This window comes from Pygocentrus nattereri, chromosome 18, assembly GCF_015220715.1.
Source record: "Pygocentrus nattereri isolate fPygNat1 chromosome 18, fPygNat1.pri, whole genome shotgun sequence".
NCBI lineage: Eukaryota > Metazoa > Chordata > Actinopteri > Characiformes > Serrasalmidae > Pygocentrus > Pygocentrus nattereri.
The window spans coordinates 292,501-317,679 of NC_051228.1; the positions used below are offsets into that span (position 1 = coordinate 292,501).

A 25,179-nucleotide genomic window follows, 5' to 3' on the forward strand; every position below is an offset into this window, starting at 1 on the left:
TGACTCTGTTTACATCTGAACCAGTTAATTAAGCAGGAACTGTGTAAATATATTGGCATTATTTACCCTTCAGGAAGGGATTAGTGCTGTCCTCCTCAGTCAGAGTGTTCAGCTCCCTCTGCAGCTCTGAAACACAAAGCAGATCATCTCACAACCATCAGCACCACACAGACCGCGAACCCTGAACCCCGAGACACAATGCAGCTCAGATAAAGAAGTAAAAAAGAAGTCTGAATATTCATTTTGGATTTATTTTTTGGTCAAAATCCAACTGCTGAAGGAGTTCAGTGCCGTGTGATGAACACACAGGTCATTTCTGCAGAAGATTCAGATAAATAAGTTTAAATGAATACAGAGTGTAAATGTTTGGCTGCACTTTGGGGGATTTTCTCCCTCATTTTTGTGCTGGGTGTTTATAATAGAGCAGTCGAACTGTTTCAGTTTGAATTATTGAGTCACATCATGAATATCTTTATAGTATAAAGCCTGCCTGTAGCTGATTAACAGTGTGTGTCATATCACAACCGCTCACACAGGAATGGATTTAGAGACTCTAGCAGAAAGACAGGAATGATGACAGGAAAAACACTATATACACACATATGTGTGTGTTTAAGAGATTTAAAGGGCCTACAACCTACATTTGTCTTGTATTTGATTTTCTCCACTTATAACATTAATGGTTGTTTACATGTAATATAACCCATTTCTACATGATCATTTTAAAATCTTAAAATTAAACATGCTGTTTTTATTACTGTGCCTTTAAGGCTGATATGTAAATAAGCTCCACTCTGACTGGCTGCTGTCATTCAAAAAGCTGAAACAGGGCTGAATCACTCCTTATATCCTCAGTGTGAGTGGGCGGAGCTAAACTGCTGTGGGCTGAATGCGTTTATATATATAATATTTATATAATATAAATGTTTTTTCATGACATCATGGGCTGTTTGGACTGGGGAGCAAATCGTTATTCACAAACTACATTTAGTTGAAAGAAGCAGGGAAGATTTGTTTTTGTACTTGTTCTATGTCATTTTATTGGATGTTTATCATACATTATATTTCAGAGCAGGGCAGCTTCACCACGTTCAGTCTCTCTGATTCGTAATTTCAGGCTAACAGCGATTTGTATCTACCTTGCTACAGTAGCCACGGAAGAGCAGATCAGTGGGCGGAGCCTGGAGAGGGGGATTAAAGGTGGGCAGTGTACCTGTCAGCACTGACGGAAACAGTGCAGGGCTGGACAGAGCAGACACAGCAGAATGAACAGCAGGGGGCGCTGGAGCAGCTTTTACAGCACAGGCTCTGGCGGGCTGGGGCAGGGAAGCGGTCTGGGGCTGAATTGGGGGCGACGAAACAGGAACAGGAGAAGGGAAGGGTAGGGGGACAGGGGGCGGAGCCTGAGTGAGATGGGGTGGGTCAGACAGAGCTTCCAGATCAGGGCTAATTAGCAAAGGCACAGGGGTCACAAGGTCACCAAGGGCAGGGCGGGAGGAGGCATGGTTAGCAGGGGGGCTGTGGTCACTCTGCTGAAGGGACACTGAAATGAAGAGATAAAATGAGAAGAGACTGAAAAAAGTAGTTCAGCAACAAAGGAGCTCATTAAAGGGCCCATAATCAGTGATTCTCCTGTATTACAAAGACTGTGAGGTTAAATGAAGCAAAAACAGTAATAATTCAGTTTATGATTATTTTACAATCTCTCTTTATAGACTAATATATGTAAATGAGCTCTGTTCTGATTGGCTGTCGTCAATTAAAACTGGTGTAGACCGAATGGGCGGGGCTAAACGGCTGAAGACTAAATGGGCGGGGCTAAACTGCTATAGGCTGAATGGGTGGGGTTAAACTGCTATAGGAAAAATAGGTGGATTTTCATACATTTGTGACATCACAAAAACAATGAATTCAAAAAAAGGCAGGACTGTATGGACTGTGGAGTGGAGATACAGTTTGAAACTTGTTTAAATGCTACATCAAATGATTTTTTTTGGAGAACATTTCAGTTTTCGATGATATGGGTCCTTTAAAATCACATTGCAGGCAACCATTCACAGCAAACACACTGCCTGTCAAAAGTTTGGGGATGACTAGCTTTTCAAACAGCTTTTAAATACAAGTCGGCGTCTTTTTAACAAGGTAGACTCAGGCCTGCTAACCACACCGTGTATAGAGTAACAGTGAAAACCCTCACTCAGAAAACTTCCAATGAGTCAAAGATGTCTCCAAACTTTTGACCTGCAGTGTAAGTAAATCTATTGTTTTGAAGCGATTGATCTGGTTCCTCTGCGTGCCGCCATACCTGAGACCGGGGCAGACGGGCGCTTTAACGTGTTGGAGGGAGAGAGTGAGCTAGGCTCGTAGAAAGGAACAGGAGAGGGAGAGACACAGTCCTGAACAATCTTGGGCTTAAAGACACTGACACGAGGAACAGCAGAGACATCTGAGACAACACAGAGAGACAGAGAGAGAGAGAGAGAGAGAGAGAGAGAGAGAGAGAGAGAGAGAGAGACAGAGAGATAGACAGAGAGAGATAGAGAGAGAGGGAGAGAGGGAGAGAGAGAGAGAGACAGAGAGAGAGAGATAGACAGAGAGAGAGACAGAGAGAGAGAGAGAGAGAGAGAGACAGAGAGAGAGAGAGAGATAGAGAGAGAGAGAGAGAGAGAGAGATGAACAGAAAAGAAGGGAGGAAATGAGGCCTCAGAAGTCTACAGTGAAATTTCATTATTGTTTTTATTAAAGAGCTCATTAGTCTCATTAGCAGATCCTTAAAGTGACAGTTCAATGAAAAATAAGACTCGCTGACTTCCCTCAATCTAAAGGCAGTCTCTTTAACAGGAGCCACGAGGCTAACACAGCTAAGTGGTGCTATTATTAGCATAGATCGTTCCCCATGTGCCAGCTCTCACGTGAATTTCCCATCCCGCCTTAAATGGCGCAGCAGCTACATTCACGTCTTCTACATTCAGCTTTCCACTCGTCAGTCTGCTGTGCTCTTGTGGTCTAGGCTTGGGGTGCCAGAGCGTCAGCTAGTCATCGAACGTGTACCGGGTAAGTTAGCGAGGAGAGAGGCACCAGTTAGCATTAGCTTAGCTAGGAAGCTAACGTAGCTACCCCCAAAGCTCTGAGGTAAAAAAAGCTACCGCCATGGTCACGGTAGTGCTACGTATACGGCGTAAGGGTGCCCACAGAGGACAAACCTAACCTCACTGTAAACTGTAAACCATTGAATCTGTTGGGACTGAAGCGCGAGCGCGATTTCTCGTTTGACCGGCCCAGTCCGGCACGCGGCGGAGAGCCGCGCCCCATCGTTAAACTAGCAAATCAAGCTGGACAATCAAACAATACAACAACGTCATGTTTTACTAATAAATCTACACATATTTACATTTTTTTATCATTTTAAATGCTCTTTTAGGCTGAAAGATGAGTTACGGAAAACCGGAAGTCAAGTGGCCGATATTGGGGGACCCCCATCATTTCAGCGGTACTAGCGTTAAAGGGAAAAAACTGTCAAATGACTCTTGGACATTAATCTACACGCGTTCCTCTGAAAACGCTGCCGGGGACGAGTAAAGCGAGTTTATTTCGTTATCTCAGACTGCCGGCGTTTAGTCTTGAGGCGGCTGATAACAGGGATGCCTACGCTACAGCGGCAAACCCACAGGCCTCATCTCAGCTTCCTGTCCCTCTAACAGCCACTGCTGGCTCAAGTCCTTACTGATGAAGGTAATTCATCCCAGCCAGTATGACTGTCCTGGTTTCAGCGGCGTTTAACGTTTAGAGCTCGGAGTCAGATCAACTGCTGGGTTTAAAATCGCGCAGTGCGTTCATTTATTCGCTGAGCAACATGATCAGCCTGGCTCGAACTGTGTCTGTGCAGAAAAGAAGCCAATGTAACTGCTGAAACATTTAAGGTGGACTGGAAAGTTTGAAGTCAGACACAAATAACGATTCAGTCTAACTGGTGGGTTATTAGCCTCCATTGCTACCGCTAAGGTAAAGAAGCTAACACCAGTAGACTACATCTATTTTTACTGTCACTTTGGCCCAAAACCATCGGCACCTTTCAGTGAGTCGGAGCGGGCGGAGTGAGGGAGGACAGGGGCGGCGGGTTTAGAGGGAGCGGACTCGGAGCGCTGCAGCAGCGGGAGGTTAGAGGTCACCGGAGTGTCCGGAGCGTCGGGTCCAGAAAACCTCCGCTGGAAAGAGACGGGAACTGCAGAGAGCCGAGAGGAAGAGAAGAGCTTCACACACACGTCCTTCAGAAGCTCAAAGGAGCTGTAGGACCACCATCTATAGCAGCACTTAAAGGGACAGCCCAGCCAAACTGAAAAATTTACCACACTGCCTATAAAGCCAACTCTCTCGCAGTCAATAGGGTGAAGTTTCCTGCTCGGAATTGTTTGAAAACCCTTCTGATGATGGATGTTGAAGGTGAAAGGGAAAACAGGGACCTTCTAAAACAATGAAGTATTCAGATCTTAGATATTTACAAGGATTATGTTCTGATCTATTTAAACCCAAGACATCAATAGAGATAGTAATAAGCAAAATATATATAAAATCATAATTTATAGGGCACTTTCTAACAGGAGCAGTCTGTGTTTTTAAATGTTTTTTTCTTTTAATGTTGGAAGAAGATTCAACCAAAACAGTGACGACTGAAACAGCCACTACTGAAACAGCAACCACTGAAACAGTCACTACTGAAACAGCCACTACTGAAACAGCAACCACTGAAACAGTCACTACTGAAACAGTCACTACTGAAACAGTCACTACTGAAACAGCCACTACTGAAACAGCCACCACTGAAACAGCCACTACTGAAACAGCCACCACTGAAACAGCCACTACTGAAACAGCAACCACTGAAACAGTCACTACTGAAACAGCCACTACTGAAACAGTCACTACTGAAACAGCCACCACTGAAACAGCCACTACTAAAACAGCCACCACTGAAACAGCCAATACAGAAACAGTCACTACTGAAACAGCAACCACTGAAACAGTCACTACTGAAACAGCCACTACTGAAACAGTCACTACTGAAACAGCCACCACTGAAACAGCCACTACTGAAACAGCCACTACTGAAACAGCCAATACTGAAACAGTCACTACTGAAACAGACACTACTGAAACAGCCACCACTGAAACAGTCACTACTAAAACAGCCACTGCTGAAACAGTCACTACTAAAACAGCCAATACTGAAACAGTCACTACTGAAACAGTCACTACTAAAACGATCACTACTGAAACAGTCACTACTAAAACAGCCAATACTGAAACAGCCATTACTGAAACAATCACTACTGAAACAGTCACTACTGAAACAGCCACTGCTGAAACAGTCACTACTAAAACAGCCAATACTGAAACAGCCATTACTGAAATAGTCACTACTGAAACAGCCACTACTGAAACAGCCATTACTGAAACATAACATAAGAACAGCGGTCTGTGATGGGCTATTCTGTATATCAGTCAACAGCTGTTGAGTTGTGTTAAACCACTTAGGCCCAAACAGGTCTACTTGTTTAAGGGAGATTCCTGACATTATGCACAACAACAAGTCTAAGCACATCATCCCTCTACAGGCCGGCGTATGACTCCACAGTGCGGAAAGGAAAAAGCGATGATTGTTTTCATGAGGCACCACATTATCATCGTCCTCGTCATTATGAGTCAGTGGAACAACACGACTCTCACTGTGTTTTGGAACAGATCCCTCATTAACTGTTAAACTGCACCGTCTCTCTGTACAGAGAACAGACTGGAGAATGAAACAGATGAAACATACATCACTGGGAATTCAAACCAAACCACTCCAGTGCTGACACACTGCTCCTGTAATAGAGAGGGAGAGTGGTCGGAGCGCCCCCTGCTGTTGGCATTAAAAATTTCAAGAACAGTGTATTGATAATCTGAGTGATTAATTAAGTGCTTCTGTCACTGTCACAGACCTCATGATGCAGCGCCGACACTGCGCCATCGTCGCTGTAGTTACATTACTTATCATATTGTATTCATACCTCGTCTTCTTGTACAGTCATAAAACAGCTTTTTCACAAATGTTCCAGCTGTAAAGCTCTAGAAACTCAATCTGGTATTAAACATCCTGCATCTTATTGGCTGTTCGCTTTCACTCAGTGGTTCTTAACCAGAGCGATTTACAGTATGATCATTTTACAGAAGGAGGTGAAGGCGGTGTTAGGAGTCTTGCCCAAGGACTCTTATTGGTATAGTGTAGGGTGCTTAACCAGGCAGGAACTGAACCCCAGCCTACAGCATGGAGGGCAGAGGTGTTACCCACTACACTACACCAGCTATATGGTTAGCTTTCGCTTGGTAGTTAGCTTTCGCTTGGTGGTTAGCTTTCGCTTGGTAGTTAGCTTTCGCTTGGTGGTTAGCTTTCGCTTGGTGGTTAGCTTTCGCTTGGTAGTTAGCTTTCGCTTGGTGGTTAGCTTTCGCTTGGTAGTTAGCTTTCGCTTGGTGGTTAGCTTTCGCTTGGTGGTTAGCTTTCGCTTGGTAGTTAGCTTTCGCTTGGTGGTTAGCTTTCGCTTGGTAGTTAGCTTTCGCTTGGTGGTTAGCTTTCGCTTGGTGGTTAGCTTTCGCTTGGTAGTTAGCTTTATCTCTGTATGTTTCTCTGATTCAAACACAGAGAGTCCCTTTGGTTTAAATGAATGGCAGTTCGAAATGTTTGGAATGAAGAGTTGTTCTCCTGTTGGAAGCGACCCAGACAGATCATGTGAGAACACAGTATGAGAAAGTAATGTAATACCTGAGCCAGGTGAGGGTTGGAATATTCTGGGCAGTGCTGGGGGAGGGCTGGGTAGTTGGGGGCTCAGTGGCTCCCCCTGCAGGGCTGGAGGATGTGGAGGTTTGTAGCAGGAAGCGTTAGACGCCCTGTGCAAGTCTAGAGGGTTTGTAAGTGTGGAACACAAAGGGGAGGGCGCCCCCTGCAGGGCCCGAGAATTGCTGGGTGTATAACGGGAGAGGAAGGGTGCACCCTGGAGGTCTAGAGGATTGGTATGTGTGGAATATAAGGGGAAGGGTGCCCCCTGTGGGACTGGAGTACTCGTGGGTGTAGGGTGGGAGGGTGAGAACACCTCCTCTGGGGCTGGAGGACTGGCGAGTGTGGAGCAGGAGGACGAGGGTACCCCCTGGGGGGCTGAAGGACTGGTCAGTGTGGAGTGGGAGGATGAGGATGCCTCCTGCAGGTCTGGAGGACTGGTTAGTGTGGAGCAGGGGGGCGAGGGTGCCCCCTGGGGGGCTGGAGGACTGATGGGTGTAGAGCAAGAGGGTGAGGGTGCCCCTTGTGGGGCTGGAGGAGTGGTGAGTGTGGAGCAGAAGGGTGAGGACGCCTCCTGCAGGTCTGGAGGACTGGTGAGCGTGGAGTGGGAGGGTGATGGTACCCCCTGGGGGACTGGAGGACTGATGGGTGTACAGCAGGTGGGTAAGGGTGCCCCCTGTGGGGCTGAAGGACTGGCGAGTGTTGAGCGAGAGGGCGAGGGTGCCCCCTGTGGGGCTGGAGGGCGGGGGGGTTTAGAGCGGGTGGTGGGAGAGGGTGCTGGACGGAGGGATGGACTGGGTGGAGGAGGTAAAGGAGGACGAGTCTGAAGGGGCGGGTCAAAAACTCTGCCTGGAGAAGAAAGAAAAGAAAAACAGGAATAGAGGGGAAGTGAACGACAGAAAGAGAAAAGTGCAGTTAGAAAAAACAGTGCAATAAAGACGGAGCTGAAAAGAGATTTCAGAGAATAAGAACAGACAGAAACTAAGAAAAGCAACAGAAAAGACAGTGAAGTTCCTCAAAAGGCTAAAATGAAACTATAAACAAACCCAGCTGTTCTGCTTCATCTGAACTACAAAGCAGAGCCGACATAAACAGGGAAATCACGCCACACCCACAGAATTAAGGACACAGAGGGAGACTGAATTATAAACTATAATATAAAATATATAAATTATAGTTGGTTATAACTCAGTGTTCGATAGCAATGAACACAGAAGGACATGGACACCAACTAGGTTCAAATCCCTGCTCAGGCTGGGCTTCTAGCATTTGTATTTGCTTTGTGTAAACCTCAACATGTTTGTTCCACAGCGGTAAATGAAATTAAGTTTAATTCTCCCAAAAAGTCCCTGTACAGCCCTAGAACTCATTAGCACTGCTAACTGGATGTCGGCAGCATCTAATTTGTTCTGTTTCTAATCCGTTATTCACTCAGCTGTCCTTATTAATGAACTGTTGAATGTAATTGTCATTACGGAAAAATCTGATGATAATTGAAGCAGGGCTCCTATCACTTATAGAAATGTAATTCCGTGCTATAATAACACAACTGGTTGCTGGGCTTTAGAATCCTGTCCATGCAGCTCATGAATAGTTATGGTTCAGCTTTATTGTAAACAAAAACAGCTTAAAAAAGGGGAAATGTTCAAAATTCTTCCATAACTCAGTGTTTGAGATGTAAACAGCGTCTCAGAACCAAACAGAAACATAAAACAGTGCCTCAGTCATCAGGCAGTGATTCAGAACCAATTCATATAGGAACTTTCTGTGAGGAGCTTTTAGAGGGACGTCTGGTTCCCATCACCACCACTGTGAACTCGGTCAGTTTATCTAGAACCGAGTGTTTCACACCAAACCACTTCACCATTTAATTATGGAGAAGTTTTGAAAAATGGGTGGAGTTCCCCTTTAAGCCTTTTGAAGCTGATTCAGAGAAGCTGTTTTGATGGAACAGATCAATGGAGAAAGAGAGAAGAGAGAGAGACTGAGTACCTAAAGCAGGTGAACTCTTTACTGACGGTCTTTTTTCCATGCTGCACGCTGACCGCTCAGGAGCTGAGGGAGCTGACCAGGGGGGAGAGAGAGAGAGAGAGAGAGAGAGAGAGTGGAAGAGAGAGGGAGACAGAGAGAGAGGGAGAGAGAGAGAGAGAGAGAGAGAGGAAGACAGAGAGAGAGAGAGAGAGAGAGGAAGACAGAGAGAGAGAGAGAGAGGAAGAGAGAGGGAGAGAGAGAGGAAGACAGAGAGAGAGAGAGAGAGAGAGGAAGAGAGAGAGAGGGGGAGAGAGAGAGAGAGAGAGAGAGAGAAAGGGAGAGAGAGAGAGGGAGAGACGGAGAGAGGGAGAGAGAGAGAGAGAGGGGGAGAGACAGAGAGAGAGAGAGAGAGAGAGAGAGAGACAGAGAGAGGGAGAGAGAGAGAGGAAGAGAGAGGGACAGAGAGAGAGACAGAGAGAGAGAGGGAGAGACAGAGAGAGAGAGAGAGAGAGAGAGAGAGGGAGAGACAGAGAGAGAGAGAGAGAGAGAGAGAGAGGGAGAGACAGAGAGAGAGACAGAGAGAGAGACAGAGAGAGACAGAGAGAGAGAGGAAGACAGAGAGAGAGAGAGAGAGAGAGAGAGAGAGAGAGAGAGAGAGAGAGAGAGAGAGAGAGAGAGAGAGAGGGAGAGACAGAGAGAGAGAGACAGAGAGAGAGAGATGGAGTAAGCATGAATAAATGGATGAATGAGTGAATAAAGTGATGAATGGGTTAATATGGGAAAAAGGAAAACCCAGTGATGCTCAAACATGCCACGTTCTGATTGGTTCCTGTAAATGAGAGGCGTGGCCCAGATGTCTTAGAGCCATAGTTAAGATTCATCCACTTCCTCCCCACTCAGCCCAAATAAAGCCGCTTAGCCAGGACGTGTTTGGCGTCTAATGGCTGCTTCTTTAGGTTTAGCAGTGGAGCTACAACGCTAAGGTAGCCAAGAAGCAATGGAAGTTTAGCACGATGCTAACTGGTGGGCTAAACCACTCATTCCTATCACACCATGCTAATTGGTGGGCTTGGACTATTAGTAAAAGTGCTGTATAAGCACTGAAAGCTTATAGCCCACCAATTAGCACCAGACTAACAGCATATATGCCACCAGTTTGCACTGTTAGCTATAAAAGTGCAGCTTAGTCAAATAAACACCTCCACGTGGTCGAAGATGACCTTTTGACCTTCCCATTCTCCAGCTTCTTCCAATTTTCCGTTCCACCTTAAATGGTGCAGGAGCTCCTTCTGGTGCCTCTTCACTAAGAGTGAAGAGGCACCAGAGGCACCTCTTCACAGGGGAACCAACTTCACTAAGACGTCTGAGGCTAATTGGTGGGCTATACACTCCCATTACTTGTTAGTTACATTAGCCTCATAGCTCCAGTGCTCAAATTAAAGAAGCAAACCTCTGACATTGGCTTTTTGGCTGAACTATCGCTTTAAACAGCAGAGAGGAGACGGAGGGAGGAGAGGAGGTTCAGACGAGTGTGTACCGGCGCTGATTGAGGCTCCAGTGCTGGACCGTTTATCCTCCTCCTCATCGCTCTCGTTAAAATCGTCCAGGTTCCCGATGTCCAGTGGCTTCACGCTCATCAGACTCGCCACACTCTGCATGTCCTCATCACTAAACACATAATAAAGTAAAACCAACAGAATTCAGCTTATAATAAAATCTCTTCTCTTCTTCTTACAGACACTTGGGCTGCCTGGACCCGCAGGGAGTGATATAAAGGATGTGTAATGGAAGAAAGTCCAGACTCCGTCCAGCTAAAAGAATGAGCAGCTAATGTAAATGTAAGTATATTAATAAATAGTGTAAACTGTGGTAAGTTAAAGTGAGAAGAGCTCTGACTACAGTAAAGACGAAAATTAAATCAAAACATCCACGGCAAAGCCAAAATAAAATACAATTACAGATTAAAAGCTTCAGTTTTAGTGTTTACGGTGTGTGAAGGGGAGTTTAGAGGCATGTTTCTGTGTTTGTTGTTGAGGAAAGCTAAGCCCAGCTGGCTTGGGCTGGGCTGGGCCGGGCCGGCCGGGCCAGGCCAAGCCGAGACGAGCTCAGTCGACTGCTGTGTCCGTTTTATTCTGCTCTAATCAGACCTGCCATCACAGCACATCACATCATACTAAACACTAAAACTGAAACTAAATAAAAACTAAACTAAAATTTTACTTTCCAGAAAATAAAAACAAAAACAAAAAAGACAGAAATAAAAAAAAATAAACTGGAATTTAAAAATAAATAAAATGAGAAATGATATAAAAATAAAAACAATAATAACACTGATCTGGGCTCCGGTGGTTATGTGTATTACAGTGTACAGTGTTTAATGAAGTGCACTGATTAAATTTTATCCTGCTCTATTTCTCTATTTATAAATTGACTGGGCCATCAAAGTTACACTCTGATCTCCGGGGGGAAAAGCACCCCTGCAGTAAGACTCTGAGTCTCTGCGGTTCTGCGGTTCCACCACGCATGACTCACGTTGCTTTCCCCTCTTTGAGGAAGACGCAGGACAGAGACAGCTTGAGCGTGGCCTCCACGACCTTCACCGACAGCGGCTTCATCCGCAGGCTCAGGTCCGTCTGCGTCACCGTCGCACTCGCAAACTTCTTCAGGTTCACATCCACGGATGCCAGAACCTTCCGGTGACCCTTCGCCGTCTCCTGCGGATCCACAACCACCACGGAGAACGAGCATTTCACATGTAAACAATAATAATGCTTTTCTAACGAATTAATGAGATAAACATGAACATACTCACATTTTCAATGATGAATGTCCAGTCTTTGTCCTCAAACTCCTCCGCATGAGGATCCTTACAAACACAAAGCAGATAAACCGTTTCACTCATTTAATAAACGGAAGGACTTGATACAGGAAACATATTAAACATAAACATATAAGTAGAAGAAGTTGGAGATATTTTATCAATAGAAGGTTATCAATGAGGACATTATCAGGTCACAGAGCTTAACTTAAATCTGCAGCAGATTTATCTGGAAATATAAATATGCAGAGTAAAAAGAATGAATTACACCAACTTTGGGCAACGTAAAGCTCTATAATGTTCATATGATCCACACAGTCACTCTGACAGACTGTAATACACTACAGGAAGCATAGGGGGCGATATGGCTTCTACTGTTTCATTTAAAAAGCTCAATAATGTTCATATGATCCACACAGTCGCTCTGACAGACTGTAATACACTACAGGAAGCGTAGGGGGCGATACGGCTTCTACTGTTTCATTTAAAAAGCTCTATAATGTTCATATGATCCACACAGTCACTCTGACAGACTGTAATACACTACAGGAAGCGTAGGGGGCGATACGGCTTCTACTGTTTCATTTAAAAAGCTCTATAATGTTCATATGATCCACACAGTCGCTCTGACAGACTGTAATACACTACAGGAAGCGTAGGGGGCGATAAGACCTCTATAAAGACAGACTGGTAGTTGGTAGCTGCAGTTCTAGTTTATATTAGTCTGATTTACCTTGAACAGTGTAACTGTGATGTCCACATTTTCGGGCACTGGCCACACCACCATCCCTCTGTAGGGGTTTTTAATGCCTGGCTGCCAACCGTGCAGCTACAACACAAACAACACAGCGTCATTAATAGACAGTATGTACAGTCAGTACTGCAGATCAGTCTAACAGTAACACTCAGCGGAGCTCAGTCATAAATCCACAGTGAGTTATGAAGCTGTAGGCGTTACCTTTGAGCAGATGCGTCTGTTCCTCCTCGTCCACACCACTCTCAGCTTGTCCGGCTGCCTGCAAAGACAAAAAAGTCATTACTGCACAAAATAAACACAGTACACTGTGAACAAGCCCTGAACACGTTACTGTTAGCCATATTAAGTCCCTCCACTCTATCAGCTCCACTGACCATTCAGTTCCACTCTGTAGTTCTACAGTTACAGACTGTAGTCCATCTGTTTCTCTGATACTCTGTTACCCTGTTCTTCAGTGGTCAGGACCCCCATGGACCCTCACAGAGCAGGTACTGTTTGGGTGGTGGGTCATTCTCAGCACTGCAGTAACACTGACGTGGTGGTGGTGTGTTAGTGTGTGTTGTGCTGGTCTGAGTGGATCAGACACAGCGGTGCTGCTGGAGTTTTTAAACACTGTGTCCACTCACTGTCCACTCTATTAGACACTCCTACCTTGTCGGTCCACCTTGTAGATGTAAAGTCAGAGACGACAGCTCATCTGCTGCTGCTCAGTTTGTGTTGGTCATCCTCTAGTCCTTCATCAGTGGTCACAGGACGCTGCCCACAGGACGCTGCCCACAGGACGCTGCCCACAGGACGCTGTTGGTTGGATGTTTTTGATTGGTGGACTATTCTCAGTCCAGCAGCGACACTGAGGTGTTTAAAACTCCAGCAGCACTGCTGTGTCTGATCCACTCAGACCAGCACAACACACACTAACACACTACCACCACGTCAGTGTTACTGCAGTGCTGAGAATGACCCACCACCCAAATAGTACCTGCTCTGTAAGGGTCCATGGGGGTCCTGACCACTGAAGAACAGGGTAACAGAGTATCAGAGAAACAGATGGACTACAGTCTGTACTGGAACTGAACGGTCAGTGGAGCTGATAGAGTGGACAGTGAGTGTAGAAACAAGTAGATGGTCAGAATGTTACCCCTGATCTATACAGAACCTTTCTAAAAAGGGTTCTATATGGCACTCAAAAAGTTCTTCTATTCTTACAAGCTTGGCACTGTAACAGTAGAAGAACTTCTGGATTCAAAAAGGTTCTATACAGAACCATCTCCACACATTCTCCATCAATCTGAAGAACCAGTTCATGATGCAAAGAACCGTTTAATCATGTAGAGGGTTCTTTGAGCATTTATGGTTCTTTATTGAACCCTTTGCTTTACTAATAAACCCAACTCTACCACGTAAAAGAGCAATGAACAATAAACGTTTCACTAAACTGGGCCAATTTAGTCCCAGGAAGTACTGAAATAGTACACTTAAGTACTCTGATATTAGTATACTTACGTGATAAAGAATACTGGAGAAATATATCTCTATAAACTTTGTACTTTAAGTACTTTTTCATGAGGGCGCTTGTTTTGTTTGGCTCTGTCGACATTCGTATGCATATGTAATAATAATAAACGTCTTGTTCACTGTCTGGATGTTCCAGTGATTTCTGATTCTGAAATGGGAACAAAGCGATTCTGTTATTCCGTGTTTGTTATGGTCTTATGATCAGTCCAGTCAGACTGCAGGTTAATATGGTCCCTGTGTCTGATTCTGACGAACAGCAGCAGCGTAGCAGTAAACGCCGCTAAACATGAGGAGCAGCGCCGGCGACACTCAACAGCCTCATTTGATATAAACGCGCTGCGGTCGAGAAACTGTGGCCTGCAGAGTAAGAATTGGAGGAAACAGGGCAGGTCATGTGACCGGGTTTGTTTTTGGCTCAGGGCTCGTGGGGCGCAGAAACTTCTGCCGCTGCCGCCTTGCACTTTCACAATCTGAGCTAACTTGGATCCTGTCGGTGTTATGGCTGCAGTGCCACGTGGAGCTTCACAACACCGGAATTTAATCATGATGCTGATAAAAAGTGTTTTTTCAATTCAGCCTGTTTATTAAAGCAAACCCTGTTAAATACTGAATAACTCTCATAAAATCATTTAAACACGGCCTCATCTAGCATGTTTTAACCACCTGACCCTGCCAGAGAAACCAGTAGAGACCAGCAAAACCAGCAGAGACCAGCAAAACCAGCAGAGACCAGCAGAGACCAGCAAAACCAGTAGAAACCAGCAGAGACCAGCAAAACTAGCAGAAACCAGCAAAACCAGCAGAAACCAGCAGAGACCAGCAAAACCAGCAGAGACCAGCAAATCCAGCACAGACCAGCAAAACCAGTAGAAACCAGCAAAACCAGTAGAAACCACCAGAGACCAGCAGAAACCAGGAAAACCAGCAAAACCAGCAAAAACCAGCAGAGACCAGCAAAACCAGCAGAAACCAGCTAAACCAGCAGAGACCAGCAATAAACTCCGTATAAACCATAGACGAAACTTATCGTGTTAAACGCGAGTTAAGCTCTTTTTTGAAAGAGGAAGGTCGCCGGTTTGATCCCCAGCGCTGACAGTCCATGACTGAGGTGTCCTTGAGCAAGACACCTCACCCCCAACTGCCCCCCGGGTGCCGTGGATTGGGCTGCCCACCGCTCCGGGCAAGTGTGCTCACTGCCCTAGTGTGTGTATTCACTAGTGTGTGTGTGGTGTTTCACTTCACGGATGGGTTAAATGCGGAGGTGGAATTTCCCCAGTTGTGGGATTAAAAAAGTATCACTAAACCTTGAGGTGCCCCCCAGTTTATCACCTTAAAGTGTTAAAACAATGGTTAAAGTAATATGGGGCGGCACACCAGCGTAAAAGTGATTATATCGTTATGTTGTTCTCTAATGACCTGCATACCATGATAAGCACAGTAACTGTGTCGCCCCCAAACAAACAGGAGCACGACGAAGACGACCGAATCAGCTGGTTAAACCCACCCAGGCGTGGAGTGAACAGTGTGCTCTCTCTGTTAGACGCAGCAAACAGAGAAATATTACATTAATATTCTTATCAGGAGTAGAATATAATAACATTACTAGACTGTGTGCTCGTATTTGGACAATGAAGAACACATTTTAGTTGCTGCTATAATAATTCATATAATAATTTTGGGGTTCCAAATCTGCTTTGTGACAAAGCCTGTTATAAAAAGCAATATATAAATACATTTGACCTTGATATTTAACTCTTATTAATAATAATAGCCGAATACAGGACGGTCGAGTACAGGACGGTCTCTGACCGTAAACACGCTTATAGCAGGCTGAAGCTGTGCTGTGGACGTGTATCTGCGTGAGCGCCGACGGAGTCTGTGTCTGGAAGCTCAGCTCAGGTTACTCTCCACCAACAGCAGCGGCACCAAACAGCTAAACCAGCACAGCTGACGGATCACTAAAAATAACCCGTCAGCCTGGAAGCTGAACGGCCCTGAGCTTATCACTGCTACTCTGCCTCTGCCTGCTGCCCTCAGACCCCCGATACGGTCCACACAAAGACTCGGTCCACATACAGACTCACTCGGTCCACATTCAGACTCACTCGGCCCACACTCAGACTCACTCGGCCCACACGCAGCCTCACTCGGCCCACACGCAGACTCACTCGGCCCACATTCAGACTCACTCGGCCCACACGCAGACTCACTTGGCCCACACGCAGACTCACTCGGTCCACACTCAGACTCACTCGGCCCACACGCAGACTCACTCGGCCCACACGCAGACTCACTCGGCCCACACGCAGACTCACTCGGTCCACATACAGACTCACTCGGCCCACACGCAGCCTCACTCGGTCCACACTCAGACTCACTCGGCCCACACGCAGACTCACTCGGCCCACACGCAGACTCACTCGGCCCACACGCAGACTCACTCGGCCCACATTCAGACTCACTCGGCCCACACGCAGCCTCACTCGGTCCACACTCAGGCTCACTCGGCCCACACGCAGACTCACTCGGTCCACATTCAGACTCACTCGGCCCACATTCAGGCTCACTCGGCCCACATTCAGGCTCACTCGGTCCACACTCAGACTCACTCGGCCCACACTCAGACTCACTCGGCCCACACGCAGCCTCACTCGGTCCACACGCAGGCTCACTCGGTCCACACTCAGGCTCACTCGGTCCACACGCAGACTCACTCGGCCCACACGCAGACTCACTCGGTCCACACGCAGACTCACTCAGTCCACACTCAGGCTCACTCAGTCCACACGCAGACTCACTCGGTCCACACGCAGGCTCACTCGGTCCACACTCAGGCTCACTCGGTCCACACGCAGACTCATTCGGTCCACATTCAGGCTCACTCAGTCCACACGCAGACTCACTCGGTCCACACGCAGACTCACTCGGTCCACACGCAGACTCACTCGGTCCACACGCAGACTCACTCGGTCCACACGGAGACTCACTCAGTCCACATTCAGGCTCACTCGGTCCACATTCAGGCTCACTCGGTCCACACTCAGGCTTACTCAGTCCACACGCAGACTCAGTGAACTACCAAGTTCACTGAGTTGAAAAGACAATACATCCTGAATTACAGTTGGCCATATAGAGAAAATGTAATATCACAATATTTCAAGATGTTTCACAGACACAGTACACAATGCACAGTACGTCACAATATATATTTTTCTGACATCTGATAAATTGGAAAAGAAAAAGTAGCTCCATGTTTAAAAAAACACTGTCATTAATTATATTAATTAGTATATATATATATATATATATATATAATATAAAATTAATATATATTCAACATTGCACACACTGAGCTGCACTGAATTCAGTAAGATAAAGCTAGTTACGCTCTCTTCATCAGACATGCAGTTGGGATGTAAAAGCACTGACGAGAGCCACTAATTTTATTTAGTTGGTTGATTTTTCTCTTGTTCCACTCCAACATGTTTCCTTACATCAGAAAAACGGAATATCTTGATATTTATTGTGTATCGTGAACATCGTGATACTCTGCTTTTGCTGTATCGCCTACCCCCTGGACCCCAATCAGAAAGTGCTGATTATGCAATCATGCATTCTTCACACACACACACACACACACAGCCTGAGCTGATGGTTGTGATCTCACAAGGACTTTGATCCTCACTGAGTACAAACTGAGGCACCTCATTCAGAGATAAAATAATCACAGCTCCATCGAAGTTCAGATAAATCACTCAGCATCTCCCACAAACACCCTGAGAGCTGCTGTTTACGCTTATTCTCAGATGAGTTCAGTGAATTTTTCACCGCCACAACAACATAAACTGGCATAAAAGAAAAACCAACAAATCTACGGCGTTTCTGAGAAGTGTGAGGGGGAAGTTCGGGGCTCCTCCTCCATGTGCTGGGCGGCTTCTGAAGACGTGGTCTGTCACCTTAGAACACGTTGAGCGATAAGAAGACCTTCAGTGATGTAACACATGTTTACTATTAACCACAACACTGAGAACCGAACCCCTCTGCACCTCTCAGCAGCGTCACACGGTGCACGAGAGCAGGACAGCAACCAGCACGGCACAGTTAAACAGGTTCCAGCAGAACACGCTTTGGGCCTTTTCTCATGTTCCACAGTAACGTCATGTGTGAACCCAGACACGTTCCTCCAGATTCACCCTGAAGACTGTTTTACACCATCACGAGTGTTTGAGCTGTCCAGGATTCAGTCCTACATTAGATTAAGCTCCTCTCTGTGTGTAATATAGCAGTGTGTAGAACCCATGGGTCAAACTCAAGGCCTGCAGGTCACAACAGGCCCACGACATAATCCCATCCAGCCCGCAAAGGGGCTTTGTTTTTCTATTAATATTAGCCTGCTTCCCCTCTGCAACCCCAACAGCGTCTATTTCTACACAGCTGTACACAATTCCACACCAGTCACAATACCAGACACGCCAGCTGCAGTTCAACCAACATCAAGCCCCAACGTCAGCTCAGCAGCTCAGAAACTCAGTCTGCATTAATGAACCCGCAGCAGAGAAAGGAGGCGTTTGGTTCAGGCTGGCAGGTCAGTCTAAAAGGCCGAGCTCCTGGGGTCGTTTACATTTTCAATATTTCAAGGTCTGTTTTCCTGCTGAATTAATACAATTAATTTAAATGAAATAAACATTACGAAATAAACGAAGACTCGCTGAGACTTTTTCATATGGCCCCTTTACACCCCTGATATAGAAGCAGATAGACAGCTCCCAGCGAGAGCTAGACAGGCCAAGGCCAGATAGTTAGAGTCCACATGCGGCCCACTGGTGGCAAAGATGGTGGCCCACCGTTGGTTAAAGAATATTAGACAAATTGACACTTTTTTCCATCGTTCACAGCCCAATTTACTGATTTTTACTGTAACTTAGTTTAGTAAATAATTATTAATTAATTAATATGATTAATAAAGCTGGTTATGCAGCTATAACTGATCCTGCACAGTGTCAGCAGCAGCACTTTCACCTCACTATATATCAGGCCGAGTCATTATTTTTTAAAGTAGTTTATAATATTAGTCTTATTTGTTTATTTTCCAAAATAAAAGTCTCTTTAAAAAGATTAAAAACTAGACCTTGCCTTGTGTGTTGGATAGTAATCTGGGAGGTGCGAAGGTGGGTCAGAGATGACACACAGGTGGGGGGGTCACCTTATCTAACTAGTGGACCAATGCTGCTATCTGGAGAGTAGGGGGGGGGGGGGGGGGGGGGGGTTTGGGGTAGTTTAACATGCTGTCATAGGTAAAACGTCTAGAGTAAACAATAAGAACTATGTACTATACCCCCCCCCCCCCCCCGTTCGTTTCAGCCTTTCATATCTACTTTTACATTAGCACTCAAACATGTGCTAGCAGCTAGCGGCTAACGGCTAGTAGCTACAGAGCCTTGATCAGAATGATTGAAGGATTGATCAATATCAGCTGAGCTGAGGATGATTAGTCCTCATTAATTCTGTTTACAGGTCAGTTCACTGAATTACTGCATTGTATGGAGTTGGTAAAGCAGCCTGACGACAAACTGACAATCGTCCACTGATTAGCATCAAATGGAGAAACTAATGAATACAGACAAACCTCTCAAACTCTCAGAGCCAGTCTCGCAAACCCCTCAAACTCTCAGAGCCAGTCTCACAAACCCCTCAAACTCTCAGAGCCAGTCTCGCAAACCCTTCAAACCCCTCAAACTCTCAGAGCCAGTCTCCCAAACCCCTCAAACTCTCAGAGCCAGTCTCCCAAACCCCTTAAACTCTCAGAGCCAGTCTCCCAAACCCCTCAAACTCTCAGAGCCAGTCTCGCAAATCCCTCAAACCCCTCAAACTCTCAGAGCCAGTCTCGCAAACCCTTCAAACCCCTCAAACTCTCAGAGCCAGTCTCCCAAACCCCTCAAACTCTCAGAGCCAGTCTCCCAAACCCCTTAAACTCTCAGAGCCAGTCTCCCAAACCCCTCAAACTCTCAGAGCCAGTCTCGCAAACCCCTCAAACTCTCAGAGCCAGTCTCGCAAACCCCTCAAACTCTCAGAGCCAGTCTCCCAAACCCCTTAAACTCTCAGAGCCAGTCTCCCAAACCCCTCAAACTCTCAGAGCCAGTCTCGCAAACCCCTCAAACTCTCAGAGCCAGTCTCCCAAATCCCTCAAACTCTCAGAGCCAGTTTCCCAAACCCCTCAAACCCCTCAAACTCTCAGAGCCAGTCTCCCAAATCCCTCAAACTCTCAGAGCCAGTTTCCCAAACCCCTCAAACTCGCAGAGCCAGTCTCCCAAACCCCTCAAACTCTCAGAGCCAGTCTCGCAAACCCCTCAAACTCTCAGAGCCAGTCTCGCAAACCCTTCAAACCCCTCAAACTCTCAGAGCCAGTCTCGCAAACCCCTCAAACCCCTCAAACTCTCAGAGCCAGTCTCCCAAACCCCTCAACTCTCAGAGCCAGTCTCCCAAACCTCTCAAACTCTCAGAGCCAGTCTCACAAACCCCTCAAACTCTCAGAGCCAGTCTCGCAAACCCTTCAAACCCCTCAAACTCTCAGAGCCAGTCTCCCAAACCCCTCAAACTCTCAGAGCCAGTCTCCCAAACCCCTTAAACTCTCAGAGCCAGTCTCCCAAACCCCTCAAACTCTCAGAGCCAGTCTCGCAAATCCCTCAAACCCCTCAAACTCTCAGAGCCAGTCTCGCAAACCCTTCAAACCCCTCAAACTCTCAGAGCCAGTCTCCCAAACCCCTCAAACTCTCAGAGCCAGTCTCCCAAACCCCTTAAACTCTCAGAGCCAGTCTCCCAAACCCCTCAAACTCTCAGAGCCAGTCTCGCAAACCCCTCAAACTCTCAGAGCCAGTCTCGCAAACCCTTCAAACCCCTCAAACTCTCAGAGCCAGTCTCCCAAACCCCTCAAACCCCTTAAACTCTCAGAGCCAGTCTCCCAAACCCCTCAAACTCTCAGAGCCAGTCTCGCAAACCCCTCAAACTCTCAGAGCCAGTCTCGCAAACCCCTCAAACTCTCAGAGCCAGTCTCGCAAACCCTTCAAACCCCTCAAACTCTCAGAGCCAGTCTCTCAAACCCATCAAACCCTCAGAGCCAGTCTCGCAAACCCCTCAAACCCCTCAAACTCTCAGAGCCAGTCTCCCAAACCCCTCAAACCCTCAGAGCCAGTCTAGCAAACCCCTCAAACTCTCAGAGCCAGTCTCGCAAACCCTTCAAACCCCTCAAACTCTCAGAGCCAGTCTCTCAAACCCCTCAAACCTTCAGAGCCAGTCTCGCAAACCCCTCAAACCCCTCAAACTCTCAGAGCCAGTCTCCCAAACCCCTCAAACTCTCAGAGCCAGTCTCCCAAACCCCTCAAACTCTCAGAGCCATTCTCGCAAACCCTTCAAACCCCTCAAACTCTCAGAGCCAGTCTCTCAAACCCCTCAAACCCTCAGAGCCAGTCTCGCAAACCCCTCAAACTCTCAGAGCCAGTCTCGCAAACCCCTCAAACCCTCAGAGCCAGTCTCGCAAACCCTTTAAACCCCTCAAACTCTCAGAGCCAGTCTCCCAAACCCCTCAAACTCTCAGAGCCAGTCTTGCAAACCCTTCAAACCCCTCAAACTCTCAGAGCCAGTCTCTCAAACCCCTCAAACCCTCAGAGCCAGTCTCGCAAACCCTTCAAACCCCTCAAACTCTCAGAGCCAGTCTCCCAAACCCCTCAAACTCTCAGAGCCAGTCTCGCAAACCCCTCAAACTCTCAGAGCCAGTCTCGCAAACCCTTCAAACCCCTCAAACTCTCAGAGCCAGTCTCGCAAACCCCTCAAACCCCTCAAACTCTCAGAGCCAGTCTCCCAAACCCCTCAACTCTCAGAGCCAGTCTCCCAAACCTCTCAAACTCTCAGAGCCAGTCTCGCAAACCCCTCAAACTCTCAGAGCCAGTCTCGCAAACCCTTCAAACCCCTCAAACTCTCAGAGCCAGTCTCTCAAACCCATCAAACCCTCAGAGCCAGTCTCGCAAACCCCTCAAACCCCTCAAACTCTCAGAGCCAGTCTCCCAAACCCCTCAAACTCTCAGAGCCAGTCTCCCAAACTCCTCAAACTCTCAGAGCCAGTCTCTCAAACCCCTCAAACTCTCAGAGCCAGTATCCCAAACCCCTCAAACTCTCAGAGCCAGTCTCTCAAACCCCTCAAACTCTCAGAGCCAGTCTCCCAAACCCCTTAAACTCTCAGAGCCAGTCTCCCAAACCCCTCATTTCATAGTAGATGCTGAATAATTTATATTAGACAGTGATTAATTCTCAGTAGACACTCAATAATTCAGAGTAGATACTGACGTTATATGTTACTGTTCCATGTTAAAAGCTGTCAGTGCTATAAGTTACTGAATATCAGCTCATTATATTATTATTGTTTACAGTAAACAACAAACAACACATCCTAACATCTGTAAGAGGTTCTACAGTCAGTTAATACAGACACACACACACACTCACACACACACACACTGTACAGATCACTCTCACAGACAGCCTTCACATCTGAGCACACCGGCCCGGTTTACCGGCCCAGTTCTGCGCTGGGCTCGGACATTAGCCCGGGCGACTCGGCGCAGCGCGAACCCAGCCCTGACTTTTAACACGGAAGCGCCGCTTCTTCTGTATCGGTCCCCGTTTCTCCGCTCAGACTCACTTTCCTGTCTACATGAGACGACTTAAGGTGGTCCGTGTGATTCACAGCACGATAAAACGCCTTAAAGCCACGCTAAAGTCGCCCTTTTATTCGAACTGTCCGCTCCACCTTAAATGGTGCAGCAGTTACATTAACGCGCGTAACAGCTGCATCATTTAAGGTGGAGCGGACAGTTCGAATAAAAAAGCAACTTCTGCCTCTTTTAAGGCAGAAATAACGCCCTTCCTGAGCGGGGAGCGCTGGAGCACCCCACCAAAATACGCGCAGGAGCACCCCGCCCGACAGCCGCTCACCATTTCTTAGTGCACTCGAGGGTGAGTTCCTGATAGGAGGCCACGAACTGGAATCGGGTGGCTTTCTTCCCGACCCTCTGCAGCCTCTTCCACACCGAAGTCATGCTGCTAATCCGCTGAGAGGAGCATGGGTGGAGGGATGGAGGTTCACTGCAGTCTCTCTCTCTCTCTCTCTCTCTGTCTCTCTCTCTGTCTCTCTCTCTCTGTCTCTCTCTCTCTCTCTCTCTCTGTCTCTCTCTCTCTCTCTCTCTCTCTCTCTCTTTCTCTCTCTCTCTCTCTCTCTCTCTCTCTCTCTCTCTCTGTTCAGGCTGAGCTCCTCTCGCTGCTGCTGAGGCTGAAGCAGAAGCTGAAGCGAGGAAATCCCCAGAAGCGCCGCGGCCGGAGGAGCAGAAGTGGAGGAGGATCTCCCTCCTCGCGCAGCACAACCGGAACGAGCAGCGCGTGGCTGCGGGGAGGCGGGTGCGCGCGCGCTCGCGCGAGGGGGAGAGAGAGCACGTGAAGCGGCGCAGTCCGCAGTGGCGCTGATGCAAATGAGCTCAGCTAAAGGAGCGCAAACACAGTCCGGCGATGAAAGGTCGTCATGACCGGCCTTTATCGCGCTGACGCGACGAGCCTGTCCTGTTTTGGATGAACCGGCGAAGGGAAGCAGGTCCGAAACGACCCAAACTGGTCTAAAGTTGATTTCCAGCCGTTTAAGTCGTGTCTCTGTAACGGCTCCGCGCTCGCGGGGCGGCTTTAATAGCGAGTATTACTGCGCACACGCATGAGCTGCGTTATTAAGGGCAATTCCACCCATGTTAGAAATTCCCTGCATAATCAAACCTTCCGAATGAAGTGGTTTGAGAGTGGACATCGTTTTTATGACAGGTTTGGCCTTAAACTCCATTCATTGTGGAGGGATACGTACTATGCAGAGCGCTGTGAGGCAAAATAGTCCCCAAAGAAAAGGTATTATTTCAGATTTTCAGTTTTTAAGGCAGTTATTAACGTGTCTGTAGTACAAAGTGCAGTAATTCACACGTTTTGGGCTCATTACCCCAACACTTTTAACACACTTAACAAAGTGCAAACGTGCACTGTTTTCCTACATGTCCTGCATAATTAAACAGTTAAGATTCAGAATAAGTGGTCCAGAGAGGTTTCAGACATTGTTTTATGACAGGTTTGGCCTTAAACTCCAGTCATGGTGGAGGGATACGTAATATGCAGGGCGCTGTGAGGCAAAATAGTCCCTAAAATAGGCTTTTAGTAATATGTATATATAGTATAAAGTGCAGTATTTTACATTTTTTATCTCATTACTGCAACACTTTTAAAGAGTTTGTCTGAGAAACAGAAATGTGGACAGACAGCAGTTTAAATGATTTTTATATATAATGAAATAGTTCAAATTAAACTCGTTCTGTGTTTTATTCTTGTTTTATGAGAGCTTAGAGAACTTCAACTCCATTCATGGTGGAGGGAGACATGCAGGGCGCTGTGCGGCAAAATAGTCCCCAAAGAAAACTCATTATTCCAGATTTTCCACTATTTTCCATCATCAACATTCCATATAAGCTCAGAAGACTCGTGTAGGTTCTCTGGTGGTTCTGGATGGTAAATAAAGTGTCTATATCTGTGTTGTAGTCATGGCGACGCCTGGTTCCCATCACCACCACTGTAAAGACGTCTGACCCGTTTCACACCAAACCCTCTGAACCTCTGATTACGCCTCACACACTGGATTTTTGAGTTCCCCTGTAGTAAGTCTCAGTGTGTGGATGCTGGATTTGAGTGATTTGTACCGAGGCTCTCTCCAGCTCTGCGTCAACATCAGTGTTGACTATATTTAATATAGTCTTCATCACCAGAGTCTTTGTCTTCCTCCTCCTCCTCATCGCTGTGCTAATGACGGTGTAATGAACTTTCACTGGAACTCTCACCATAACTGTAATTACTGCGGTGCTCCTGTCGTCCAGCTGCTGTGAGCTGTTATTACAGGGACGTGTTTGAGCCGGTAATAACAGCTTTATGTCTATTTAACATTTAAACACTGAACAGCGGCGAAGGCTCTTCTGGATGAGGCTCAGACCCTCAGACTCTCTCACAGTGTAACAGAGCTCAGGCTGCTGTGGGTATTTTAAGGCCAGGTGTCGGGGGGCTGGGGAGCTGGGGGAGCGGGAGGCTGGGGGGGGTTTCCCAGGTTACTCAGGGCTATTTTTGAGGAAGGACAGAGGGATGGACAGACAGAAGCAGCTGAAGGAGAAGGAATGGAGAGCCCAATGGAGGCGGGTGGGGCAAACGGCACAGTCCAGCTGACCTACACTCCAAATAACAGTTAACATT

General features: G+C 46.9%; 1 protein-coding gene across 19 annotated transcripts in view; it reads right to left on the reverse strand.

Annotated features, from left to right (window-relative positions):
* Nucleotides 1-23,588, reverse strand: part of ehbp1l1b (EH domain binding protein 1-like 1b) — a 53,646-nt gene extending 30,058 nt beyond the window's left edge. For 5 of the 19 annotated variants that reach the window (XM_037547216.1, XM_037547215.1, XM_037547213.1 and 2 more), the window contains exons 1-12: nt 22,855-23,581; nt 12,556-12,613; nt 12,331-12,426; nt 11,592-11,645; nt 11,312-11,493; nt 10,317-10,447; nt 8,801-8,872; nt 6,797-7,657; nt 4,070-4,222; nt 2,306-2,446; nt 1,214-1,543; nt 67-126 (exon numbers count right to left, since the gene is read on the reverse strand). In XM_037547216.1, the coding sequence (XP_037403113.1) occupies nt 67-126; nt 1,214-1,543; nt 2,306-2,446; nt 4,070-4,222; nt 6,797-7,657; nt 8,801-8,872; nt 10,317-10,447; nt 11,312-11,493; nt 11,592-11,645; nt 12,331-12,426; nt 12,556-12,613; nt 22,855-22,958 (2,242 nt within the window). In that variant the 5' untranslated portion in view covers nt 22,959-23,581. Of the gene's footprint in view, nt 1-66; nt 127-1,213; nt 1,544-2,305; nt 2,447-4,069; nt 4,223-6,796; nt 7,658-8,800; nt 8,873-10,316; nt 10,448-11,311; nt 11,494-11,591; nt 11,646-12,330; nt 12,427-12,555; nt 12,614-22,854 lie in introns of all 19 variants that reach the window. The other 14 variants (XM_037547220.1, XM_037547218.1, XM_037547219.1 and 11 more) reach the window with 10 other exon arrangements.
* Nucleotides 23,589-25,179: the final 1,591 nt, after the last annotated feature.